This window comes from Salminus brasiliensis, chromosome 3 (assembly GCF_030463535.1).
Source record: "Salminus brasiliensis chromosome 3, fSalBra1.hap2, whole genome shotgun sequence".
NCBI classification, from domain to species: Eukaryota; Metazoa; Chordata; class Actinopteri; order Characiformes; family Bryconidae; genus Salminus; species Salminus brasiliensis.
Window position 1 is genome coordinate 41,764,706 of NC_132880.1, and position 13,841 is coordinate 41,778,546.

Genomic DNA, 13,841 nt, shown 5'->3' on the forward strand with positions numbered 1-13,841 from the left:
AGCATGTCCTGGTACGATCTGAAAGATCAGAATCAGAGCCAATCAAGGCTTATTTTAAAGGAGCACATTAAGCCTATATTAAGCCTTCCCAAATTTGCCTGATCCTTCATTAAAGCTATTTTAGTCCATTGTGCTTTTTCAGGACTGTCACAGAGGTGACCTAAACTGACATTATCCACAACCTGCAGCAGTGGGGCACATTTTCAGCAGTTTCCAGGCGGTTGAAAGGTCTGCAGTTTCATTTTACAGTGGACAATGAAAATAGCTCAACAGCTACATGTGCTGTATGTGGTAGATCAGTCTTTTTTTTCACAATTTTATGACATGCATCATTTTAGAAAAACGTACCAGGTCAGAATTGTTCACAGTGATGCTGATGGGAACCAGGCATCCGAAACATTCAAATGCCACTTAACATTGGCTCACAAAAAGTTATTACATGAAATGGTAATGAATGAATGTGTGTCTGATACTTGACATATTGCTTTAGTATTGTTGTGGGACAGAATTCAGCTTCATATTGAACTTTTTTATTTATGTTTTTCCACTATTTGTACAATTAATATTACACATAAAACTCACAGGCACATGTATAGATGTGCTAGTCACTTTAGGTAGCAAATAAAGAGGCTGTTGTTGCACTGTGGACATTGCAGGTCCTGTGATTTTCTAAAACCATTCACTCAGTAATACAACAAAGCAGCTTAGTTGCTTTTTATTAAAACATGGTTAAACCAGCCACTGGTCAAAAGCCAGTGTGGAGCTATTATACACTAATAACGAAATTAACGATCCCTGAGTGACAAGAGTGATGTAAATGCAGCTAAAGAATAGCTACTACAGATATTAGATGGACAAGGGCCATGAACTATCACATCAGAGTTTGAGACACTATAAAATGTCTAAAAACAGCATTCCACAATTAATCAAGTACTAAAAGTACCTCCACATGAGTGGGTAATTATGGACTGGACAGGCAGGACTGTCCATGCCAAGTGAAAAGTGGCCTGCACACGTACAGTGTTTATCAGCTTGAAATAAATGAGCCAATCAAAAATGAAGGCATCAATTTACTGGCCACAGGAGGTAGTAGGTAACTGGTAGCTGGGAGGTTGGTGCTGGATCTGCCAGCAGACAACTGAGACACTCACCTCTGCACACAGGCCTGTGGTCACTCCAGGCAGCAAACACCTCAGCCACTCTCTGACACGTGATGCTTTTAGAGCCCTGGAGCACATGGTCTTCATCACAGGTAAACTGGGCTGTGGCACCAATGCTGGAGAGAAAACACAAATGCAGCACAAATGCGCATGCACACACACACACACACACACACACACACACACACACACACATACAAATCCAAACACATTCAATAATAAATTCAATAATATGCACGTAAACAGACATACATAAACACAAACCATCAAAGATTACTCTAATAAAAGTCTAGACAAGAAAAGTATACCAAGAAATATAAACACAGCTTCCTGCGTCCGTTTGCCAGCACCACTCTGCGGATGCTCCTCCACTACAAGCACTCTTCATGATTTGACAGCACTCAACAAAAACACTTGGCAAACTTGTGTCTCTTCGACGGGAATAAAAATTAAAGTACAGTAAATTAGATTTTGTTTGAAAAAGTGTACTTTGGGCATTTCATCCACTTAACTGTGTTCTGAATTTTCCCTGTAGAAGCCAGTGAAAGGAGGCGACATGCTATTGAATTGAAAGGCATGTGCTCTGCATCCATCATGAGAACTGTACTGTTAGCCTCATGATCAGTGAACTCATATTCTTCTTAACTAATGTCAACAACTGATATAAATATATATATATATGTATATGTAATTGTATATAATATAATGTATATAATATGTATATAATATGTATATATATATATATATATATATATATGCAATTACTCGTTAACAACAATAACAATAACAAAGATGTAACCACTGGTGATGTAATCGCTGTTACAAATGCATTACAATAGTAAAGCTCGAGTGAACACACCTGTATCAGCTTTAGTTTTGATCTTTCATGCTGTTGGTTTGATTACACAGGCGTCTCTCAGCAGCGGGAACAGCATATTCTCTCATAGGTGATTATAAATGTGTAATAACATGATGGTAATTGTGTTTATATGAACTCTTTTTTCCTGTTACAGCTACTAAAATACACTTTTGTAACAGCATGTTTCCAAAACTGAAGTAATTACATTGTTATTGCATAAATTCCTAATGTACAACCTCATACAAATGAATACACCGCCTGTACTTACACTGTTACTGCATGGATTGTTAAGGTGTAACTACTTATAAGCATGAATATGTTGTTGGGAAACACTTGTGTAAGTACATGTGTGTTGATCCATGTGTGTAATTACATAAGCTGTGTTCATGTTATCCACATGTAACAGTGACGAGATCACTGGTAGTTACACTTTTATTGAATGGATTGTCAACGTGTAGCTACATGGTTATTAGAGAGTGGGACTGAAAGAAATTTCATGTATTTTTAAAGTCTTGTTTAAAAAGTTTGCAGAATACACACGTTACAAAAAAGTACATTTAAATGAGGTTTACAACCATTTAAATGGAAAATGCTTTTTATCCCTGAAAGGTTCTTTTTGTGCAGCCTGTGGAACTGTTCCAAAGCCAAGCTGTTATGCAAGGATTACAGCAACTTGTGTATTCAGCGGGCTTCTTCTAGTAACGGTAAATAAAACAACTGCAGGTAGGCTCAGTCAAGCTGCTGAGAGATATTGTGAAAACTGGCACATTTCCTTGCATTAATGCTTCTAGAGCTCTTTCTCTCTCTCTTTTCTCTCTCTCTCTGTGTCTCCGGTTGTCTGTCTGCCATTCTGTGGCGGCTTTACACAAATACTTCACACCGATTACATCAGTGTCACAGTTGGAATTAGCTGGGCTTAATTGGCTGCAGCGCAGAGTTCCATACGCAGGTTGTCAGCCTCCCTGTCGCGGCATTATTAGCATGACATTGGGATGAGCGCTCTAAGCGGAAGGAGGCGGAGGAATGGGTGATTTATATTCGGCGGCGGTGCTGGACGCAGGGCGCTGAGGTAATCAGGTGCCACCAATATTAATGACAGGTGTCAGTCTGGAGGCACGGCATCCATAATGCAGCTCAAAAGTTTCAGCTTCTCCCTGTTCGGGCAGTGCCCTTCAACGCTCAGCACTTCATGCAAGCTTGACATGACGGAGTAGAGGAGGACGGTAGGCTGAAACTGGGTAAACAAACTGAAGCGCTCAGCTGAGCAAACCGCCGCTGAGACAAATAAAGAGCTGCGGGCCTGGACTCGTCCTTGGAGACGCAGCATTATCAAATTGGTGGCACTTTCTGTCATGCCTTTCATTAAATTATGGTAAGAGAGCATGTTGACGCTTTAGCCTGCAGCTGTCTTCTGAAAAGGTTTGAAACACAGCTTCCAATGAAAAGAAAACAACACTGCTCTGGGTTTAAGTTTTCTCACCTCATGAATTCAGAGTCTTTAACAATGTTTCTTCAGACAACATGAAAATGCTTTGAGAGCTGAACAATGTTTAAAAAAGAAAACACTTCCCACCAACTTAGCTGAGCCAAGTAGGCCACAGAGTGCTTTAGCAACTAGCTGTACTGTTCCCACAAGTGCTTTCTTTTATAACAAAGTGCCATCCAATCTAATGAGTTAAGGGTTGGAGTTCTGAGTTCTGGTTTCCTGTGTAATGTGGAGCATTCAGTTTAACTACTGAGCTGGGTGGCGTTGTTGCAGTTAATCAATACCAAATGATCAAATAAAAAAAGCAGATCATCATCAAACTCTGGTTTAACTTAGTTTGCTGATAATCTCTCAGATTCCGGCATTTTTCACTTTAAATTTGAGTGTCCAAGTTCATATCTGTGGACGTTAACCTGAGATGCTATTGAGTTGGTAACAGCTATAACACACCAGCATATCTTGTCAATACTTTAAAATGTGCTTTTATATATTCAATATTTGTTTAAGCAGATTATCTATATTTGGTCAAATTGTTAACAAACTATCTGATGAGACTTGTGATTCTGACCAGTGTTAGGGTTAGAAATAGGTTACAGTAACTGTACAAATGCACACACACAGCTTGATTTGTGGCTGTAGAGAAGTACTATCAATACAATAGGACTCTCTGGAGCAGATAAACATGAACCTGTTGGCACCATACCTAATGCCAGGTGTGGGCTAAAGGGGTACCAAGCCTCACTCCACTGAGCTGTGGAGTAGTGGCCATGTGTTTATGGGATGTTGGTGTTGGTGCTCCAACCAATACCTTTGGGATGAGTTGGGTATTTGGGGGGTGATGTGGGGTGGTGATTATCTAACATCCTGATCTCACTAATGCTTTTGTTGCTGAATGCAATCAAATCCTCACAGCAATGCTTCTAGTAGTATCTAGCCTTCCCTTGACAGTAGAAACAGTTACTCCAAAAATGCAGGATTTCAGAAGAAACATGAATAAGCACATGCCCCAATACTTTTCGCCATACTGTGTTTCTTCTATACTGTCTATTATATATACCTGTTGTAACATATCTACTGGCATGCATCCGTGATATAACACTGATGTCGAGAGTTAATCATCTACAAAGAACCACTCAACTTGCCATTGTTTTGCAAACCTTGCCTCACCTATGAATGATGCTCCTGTGGGCGGAGCATGAACAGCTCAATGGAAAAGCTGTGCTGCACAGAAAAGCTGAACTTGAGCAACTGATGTCAAAGGAAGCACGTGACATTTAATATCCATCCTGCAATTGTGTGGTCAATGACTTTGTCTTGGTGGCAACCCCCTCTGCCATTTGCCTGTCCACTGCTCACCATGGGCTGTGTGTGCATGTGTGTGTGGTGGATCGAGTGCAGCGGTCACTAGATCAGACTCAGTGAAGGTTGGCCAGTGCCCAGGGCTCCTCAGGGGCTAGTGGAGGGACACACGGTACCCATAGGTGATTACCTAAAGTCGTTGCCGATGCGCTTGCCGTTTTCCGGCTCCCCAGGGTCCGGGCAGGAGTTAGAGGCCTGTTTAATTCCGCCCTCATTCACTGCAAAGTCAGAACAAAGCACAGCATTAGATACACAAACACACACACACAGCATACACACACAAACACACACACACACACACACTCTGACTGGCTTCATGCCACCAACCTTTCTGATGAGCAGACACTGGGTAAAGCAGTGAACAATGCTAAATGCTAAATTGCACTGAGAAGAGCAGGACTGCACACACACATACATACACCCACACCTATGCACACACACACATGCATAGGCACACAGAATGTAGGCTGTTTTTGGCTTCATTCCATGCTGATGTCTGCTGATAGAAATGTAATTAGTTGCTAAAGAGTTCGAGGCCTCGCCTTAGAAAGGCGAATCAGACACGACACGGCACCTGTGCCCCGTTTACAATGGCTGTCCCTGACATCAGCGTCTAGCACATACAATCACGGGGAAAACAATCAGGACACCCCATGAAAACCTTTTCAAAGCCGTTTTCAACATATTTGAACACCTGGACATTTGGTCTACATTTGAACAATATTAAGAGATGGAGGTAAAATAACTAAACCTATACAACTGAAGAAATCATCTGTAAAATGGAGTTACAGTCACAGTGAGTTAGAAGTTAGAACACCCTACATTTCTAACTATTTCTGCAGATTCTGGAGGAATCTGTCTCATTTAAACCTCAGATAATTAGTCTGGTTTGCTCTTGATTGTTGGAGAAGTGAGTGGTGAAGATCACCATGGCCAGATCCAAATAGATCTCTGAGGCCTTCAGAAAGAAGGTTGGAGATGCAGATGAGTCTGGAAGGAGCTTTAAAAAGATCTCGGAACAATTAGAAATCAGCCGTTCCACTGCCCAACTGCCAACATGGCCAGATCAGGCCGTCCTAGAAAGCCCATTAGCAGACCACAGGAAGGAGAATCTAAAGGTAGCTCTTTCAACAGTTCATGTCAAAGTACAGCATCTAAAATCAGAAAGAGACCACACAGGTTTGAGTTTTATGGAAGGCATGCAAGGAGTAAGAGGAGGACAGTTCACCACAACTGGACAACAACTGGACAAAGACTAGGACTTCTGGAACAACATGCTTTAGTTTATTATCTTACAATATTTAGATGGACATCTAGGTGAACATTAGATGTCCATCCTATAGCTGATAGACAAAAACCTGATCTCCATTTTTGGTGTTTTTCACTTTTTAAACATAGTGTAAATCTTGCTGCTGTTTTGTACATTATGTCAAAATGTCATGATGGATGGTCCATTAGAAATGACATGTAATACAATATTTTTACACTGACTTCCATTTAAAGTTAAGAAGGTGTTTGTCTTTTTGGAGATACAAGTTTTTTGTGTGACACTGACAATATGTTTCAATTAAAAAAGACCAAGATTTTAATTGGGTGCCCAAATTTTTTGAACATGTCTATATGCTCAGTCAAACGCACCACCACCAAAAAGTCCCCTAAGCTTGTTCTGATACGTACTGTATGAAATGGGCAAAAAGTTTTTTTGGCCTTGGCCTTGGCGTTAAATTAGACAGCTAGCCTGACTAAGCTGAAAAAAAAGTGGAGCGTCGCTCGGCACATTACTGTGTGATCTAAGCCAAGAAAAGAAGGGATGAGGAAAAAAGAGGGAGTTAAAAGCGTGGTAGGTGCGAGCCATGCAGACAGAATGAGGATGATTCAGTTTGATCACTTTCCATCTGAATCCGAGAGGGGTGTGCCACTTCTTATTTTCTTACTGAGTGAACCCTACTCCAAATGCAGCCCATTAGCACTTAAACACACACACACACACACATATGTACACACACTAAGGCTGCCCCTGGCCATTGGACATCCCTGACTGGACAAACTCACTCCCTCTCTCTCTCACTCTCTCACATGGTCTCTCTCTGTCTCTCTCTCTTTCTCTCTCTCTCTCTTGGACCTACTCAAGACATTTCGGAGAACTTTCACGATGATTCACGTATAATAAATAACATTAACATACACAGTCATATCAGAATATTATGACCAGCTTGGTATGAACTCGGGTGCCTATTATATCAGCTCCACTCACCATATGAGGGTGCCTTTAATTTTAGGCAACCTAATGTGACTGGACTAACTGTCACTCTGCTGTTTCTTGGTCAGGTGTTCGTCACTGCAACATCACTGTCCAGGAAAGCTAACATAAGGCCTCGACTGAATATGTGATGCTCTGCATTATTCTGCTGCTGTTGCCACTCAACATAAGAGCTGATGACAAAATGCAAGAGGCCACTGTAAGCCTCACAAATCAATCACAAATTAGACACATGGCCAAAACAGTAGGTGTGTCGAAATCAATTGTCTGGTATACTGTTAATAAGCAAAACTGATGGGCACAGCAAATGCTAGCAACCTGGCAGACCACAGAAGGCCGCAGTGCCACAGAATGACTGCACTGAGCAGACTGTTGACAACTGTTCAGATCATGACCTCTATTTTGGACTGTAGCGATAAAAGGGATTTACCAATGATTTATTGTTACTTACAATAATGGACAGACCAGACTAGGATTAACCATGCTCCAAAGCTATCATTGTATCTATAACACACAAAACAGCTAACAGTGCTAACAGTGGAACTGTCTCACTCACAAGAGGGACAAGATAAATGGAGTGTGTAGATTAATTCTGTAATGGGCTCAGATCCAACCAAAAGCCTCAGAACACAGTGGACAGTGTTTCACCTTGAAGCAGGACAAAGGCCTGAAAATACAGCTTTAGCAACTACAGAGGTTTATACAGTCATAGTCCAGTTTATTGCCATATCTATTGTGTAAATATATACAGCACAGATGAAATACACTAACTGAGCACTTTAATAAACACACATTCTCATTCAGATGGTGGTCTAATGGTGTGGGAAATGTTTTCTTGGCACACTTCGGACCTGTTAACACCAATCAATTATCACCTGAATGCCACAGACAGTCTAAGCATGTATGGACACAAATGACCCATCTTCTAATAGTCACAAAGCACCATGTCATAAAGCAAAAGTGGCCTCTAACTGGTCATGTACTTGACAATGAGTTTTGTGGCCTTCCCAGTCACCACATCTGAATTCAATTCAACACATTTACATTTACATTTATGGCATTTAGCAGACGCTCTTATCCAGAGCGACTTACAAGGTTACTCGTATTACAGAGTATTCATACAGTACATACAGTACTCTTATTGGTGTAGCGCAGCATAGTCACCCAGACCGGGAATCGAACCCTGGTCTCCCACATGGTGTTGTTGTAACGCAATGGTAGGTGGTGGTGTTATCTGTTGCGCCACACCAACCACGAAACTTTCAGATGTGGTAGGTATGTGGTAGGTATGGTAGGTGGAATTGCGGAATTGCGGAATGCAATAATGTATACATGGAAGGATGTTAGGGTCTCTAACATCTTGTGGAATCCATGGCAAGAATAATTAAGGCTGTTTCAAGAGCAAAAAGAGGCTCTTTCCAGTATTAGCATAGCATTCCTAATAAATTGCTCAGTGAGAGTAAGTTCCCAGTGTTGTTAAGTGAGACATGGATAATAATAAACTCTAACAGGCATGGCCAACAAGCTGTAGACATGCAAGACTGAGCCTAATTCTGAGACAGACATTAAACAGTGTAAATACACGAGCTAATACTGAGCCATTAACCATTAAACAGTGAAAACAAACATTAAAGATTAAAGTGCGACAGACAACAGACTGTTTAAATAGGCTATTGATTCCACGCTAAATAAATGAAGACAGTTCAAAACATCTTTAAAGCATAGGGAATGAGGTAGTTAATTAATAGTTCTAAAGGAATAGATTTTGAGAGAATTGTTGGCTTGGGGGTAGAAACTGTCCACTAGGCAGCTGGCATTACTACTGATGGTAGTAGTCTAAAGTGGTCTCAGCTTGGGTATGTGGGGTCTCAGATCATGCTTCTCGCCATCCTTTTTCAGTGTTTCTGGGAGTGACACTCAATCATTCTGACAGATTTCAGAACCCACTGAAAGCCTTTATGGCCTGATTTGGAGCAGCTGCCAAACTACACCATGATGCTGCTTGGGAGGATGCTTTTCACATTGGCTCTGCAAAGCTGTAAGGACAAGCTGTCTGCATCTAACTGAGAAGTGGATGAACTTCTGCACTGTTATTACTAGGGAAGTAGTGCTTGTGGAGCAGGTGGTGTAAGGTGGGCCAAGATCTTAGTTTGTGTGCCAAGTAGCCAGGTACCACAGCCCACAGTGAATAGCAGCACTGCACATGTTAATGTTGATGCAAGTATTTTACTGTATGATCTAAGCCCAGAAAAGAAGTAAGAGGGCAGTATATGGGCAGTAGTGTCAGTGAAGGTGGACTGGGTGAACTTCTTAAGTTCCAGGTCATAACTTTGAAGATTCAGCTATCCTGATTCTGTGTCATTTCATCAAATTCCTCAAGTGCAAAGAAAGTGGTCTTCAACAGAACTTCTAGAACCCTTTGGATGCTGAAATGGTTCTTTGCCTTGGTAGAAAGGTAAATATGGTTCTACATAGCAGTCAAAGAACACTTTTTTTCAGAACCTTTGAGCAGTGTGCTCTGTCATCATGTAAAATAATGGGGAGGTCCTCATCTCCATGTAGGTGGCCGGTCAAAACTAGCTGAAGAGTTTGCTATGTTTTTTTCTGTAGATGTTTTCAAGCAATTTGTGAACTGAAATGAGTCAATGTCATGGCTTGTGTGGACTTGATTTAAGCCATAACTAAATTGTGACGTGTAACAGAGGAAGTGAGTAATCTGGGGAGGTGGACAGTCATTTTTTGGACATCAGTATTATGGTGGTTGGCGAGATGGTAGACAGATTGAGACAGAGCCATGCTGAAGATGTCTGCAGGGCCAACTGGTGGATCCCATTAGGTCCTGCCTGGTGAGCTCTGAATCTCTGGAGAGTCGTCCTTAAATCATCCATGGACAGGAATGATATCTGGTTGTCACTTGTATAACTTTCCTGTTGCCTCAATATTACGAGCCTCAATTCTTGCAAATGAACTGTTCGACCATAGTTGCTGGTGGAAGCAATCATGAATGAAAAGTAGTCCTCAACATTCTCCACAGCTTCTCTGGAAGCTTTTCTGAACACATTTAATCCAGTCTGTCAAAAAACTCTTGAAGCCATTTCAGCACCTAAGGGCTATATTTGGGTCCATTCCATGGTGGTAGTGGTGGTACTTCATTTCTGTTGGCAAGCTGTGCAATCTGGAAATGGCAAACAATCATGCAAAAGCAAGAGGGCTTCTTAGGCATAATAGTTACCTCCTCTGTTTACTTAAAATATCAACATTTTAATGTAAGGTACCTGAGGTCCATGGAAAAGTTTGTAATTACCATGATTGTGTTTGTACAATTTTCTTAACAGGAATTTCTGTTTACCTGGAAATTAGTAAAGCAGTCATCAAGCCAGGTTTTCAAAAACATCACAATATACAGCAGTGGCGTTATACTGTGGTTTAAGTCCCAATATCATATAATTGGTCTGCCTGGGTTAGGGTGGCCTATTTTGCAGAACGACTAGGTTCCTACACTGTTGCCTGCAACAACAACACCTCAAAAGCCTCTTCAGCCAGTTAGCATTCTCAGGAAAAGTCAATGCCACAGGGCCTGTCTGGGGATTCCTGACAGCTAAGGTGTTCTCAGTCTGATGGGTTACAGTGCCATCTATTGCACATTCTTGCCTTTTTAAAGAATATGGTGAATAGTCTTCAGGTTACTCAGTCGGAAATTAATTTCAAGCCTAGTTTCTCTGGAGTTATGATACAGAAACTATCCACGACTATGAAGTGACTTCTACTCCTCTCGAACATTGACCTCTCTTCCCTCTCCAATCCACAATCTGTTGCAGGATCTGGATGCATATGCCACTGTAGCAAACTACAACAGATGTATATATATATATATATATATATATATATATATATATATATATATATATATATATATATATATTTGTTCATGGCCTTTTGACTTGCATGCTGTTGGAATGACAAATATCCAGGAATACCTGTGATTAGCATCAGTTGTCTTCTTCTGAAAATTAAGCATTTCCCCCTAGTGAATAAAATATCTGAATGACTACAGCCAGTAGCATCAAAAGTCAACAGCAAACTAATTTGGAAGCGAGAGGTGTAAACAATAAAAACAGAGGCAGCAGGAAAAGATTAGGCTCTCCAGTGGCGCTCTGGTAAAATCTTGGGCTAACAAGCAAAATTAAAAACTTAAAACTTAAAAATTAAAACTTAAAAACTTAGCTGCACCATTTACTGTCCGCAGTCAGAAGTCCAGGGGCTCTGGCTGCATTCCTTGTTGCACTGTGAAGTTGGTAGAAGTAGCAGCAGACCCTGCATGCCCTGGAGAAAGCATGTGTAGCCCCTGCCTGCCAGATTGCTGAAAATGCTTGTGAAGTATGGGGAGGGATTTAATAGGACTGGGGGCTGGAGATCACTAAACTAGGTGAAAAGCAAACTGCATACAAAAGCCCATCGTTCTCTATTGAATGTGTTCAGTGGTTACTGGCATCCGTCCATCTATCTAATTTCACGATATAGGAAGAGAACCGCACATGTCCTTGGACCACTGCAGATATAGTTTATATAGAGCTATGCGTGGATCTTTGCAAGAATATGTAGGAGCATTCAATAATTCCACTCCTAGCGTAGGAGTGCTGAAGGGCTTAAAATAGGCGCTTTTACTTGAAGATGCAAGATTACTGTTTTTTAGCATATGTGGGCTGACCGGGTGATAACGGTGCATTTCTGCACTTTGCACAGCAAACCAAGTGGTTATACACTTTGATTAGTTTACTGGGGATTAGTAGCAAGAAACCCACACACACTTTCTCAGAACAGAAAACACATTTTGTGCCTGGCATACACACTGTGTAAGTTTGGCCTAAATACACTGTAACAAGCTCAAGAACTAGACAATCTCATTAAATCAGCTTGAAAAGATTTAGTACAGAGGTCACTAATAGGCGGTCTGCAGTCCAGGTCCGGACCCAGACGCTGTTCTCTGCAGACCTGGACCAATAACTGATAAACTTGAGCGTGTTTATTTTAACTGGTTTAACTTTTCTAGCTATTACAGTGCCTGTTTGGCCCTGGAAATGTCTTAGCCAATCAAATTCACTGTAGATATTACACATGGCGCTTCTCAGCCCACTCATACATGTTAATTCATCCCACAATCAGTTATAAATAAGTATGTTTGATATGTTCCAAAACTGTTAGGTTCATGTCTATCTGTTCCAGAGAGTCGTCTTCTATTGGTAGTACAAGCAAACAAATGTGTGTGTGCATTTGCACATCTGCATCAGCAATGGTTGCAACTTAAAGGAGCACAATGCGTGCATTAGAAGGGGTGGGGTGTCCACAGCATATAAAAGCATTTTGGACACATAGTGTATCTCAAGCTCACAGACAGGCCTGCATAAAGAGCTAAGCAGCAGAAGTGTATATGCCAGCTTTTATTAACGCTGCTAAACTGGCCCCCAGTGGCTGATACCAACACACAAAAATGACGTTTATGTTCCTTTCTAGTGTTGAGGAAATGTCCCGTAGCTGACACAAAGTGCTCATAACTGAATCAGTGTTCCTGCTGGGCAGTGGGTGAGAGAGAGGATAAACAAGCCCATGAATCACCGGCTAAGAACATCAGTGTTTATGCTAGCAGACAGAACCACTGCTTCACATTTGAAATTCTACACCAGAGCTCGAATAAAGTGTAATGAATGAGGAAAGATGAGCTGATTGGTGCCACTTGCACTTCACCTCATGAAGCCCACAAAAATATGTCATGCCACCTTTCTGAAGGTGTGCATCAAAGTACAGATGACAGCTGAAAGGATTTGCTTACTCTGCTTCTGAGCAGGCTGAACTTCCCCACACACACACACACACACGCACACACATACACACTCCAAAAATAATCATAGCACAGCCCAGCCAGCCTCAGCACTTCCATCACCTATCTAATGAAGCATGCAATGATACAGCACATACAGCACAGTCCATAAATAACTTTAATATACATGTAAATACCCTTGAATTAAAGCTGACGATCTGCACTTTCACCTCACAGTCACTGTCTCCTTACGAATCTAATGTTCTTTAATACAAAGTTCTTGAGGAAAAGCCAAACAGCAAGTCACTGTCCTGTTACAGGGTCGAACTACAGTATATTTTATTTATACAGTGTGATCATGATCTTCAAGTGGTTTCTATTCTGATGTACTGACCAGTGAAGTGAAATCCTACCTTAAATTTAAGATGTCTAGCAATGTCTAGTAGTCTGTGATTTCAAGAGATTAACATGAAGTCTGACTGCCATTATTTCAATTGAAAGGGCTGCTTATAATGGTATTACAACAGAATTGAGGTTTTTATTGGTTTTTACTCACCTAATGAGCCACAATCAGTGTTCTTAGCATTCATGTAGATAAGTCAACGTTCTATTCAGTGTTTAATTTAACATGCACTCTGTTTACAAGTGAAAACATGGAGAAAGATCTAGCCTAGGAATAGATACTTTCCCTTCCAATGTTGGTAAGCCTGATAGGTGCTAAACATAGTGAGGTCTAACAAAATAAAATATACTGATATGAAATGAATGGATAAAATGTTAGTTGTGTAATAAAACTAACATCACACCTTCATTAAAGCAGCATTATATGGAAATTGGCATTTTTTGCTCCTTAGCTCCCCCTACCTTTGGGGAGTGTAATCCATTTTCACACCTAAGTTGTA

At 41.0% G+C, this 13,841-nt stretch overlaps 1 protein-coding gene across 1 annotated transcript in view; it reads right to left on the bottom strand.

Annotated features, from left to right (window-relative positions):
• Positions 1-13,841, bottom strand: part of csmd3b (CUB and Sushi multiple domains 3b) — a 548,309-nt gene that overhangs the window by 247,002 nt on the left and 287,466 nt on the right. Inside the window, exons 8-9 of the mRNA XM_072674465.1 lie at positions 4,995-5,082; positions 1,152-1,276 (exon numbers count right to left, since the gene is read on the bottom strand). Coding sequence (XP_072530566.1) covers positions 1,152-1,276; positions 4,995-5,082 — 213 coding nt within the window. The remainder of the gene's footprint in view (positions 1-1,151; positions 1,277-4,994; positions 5,083-13,841) is intronic.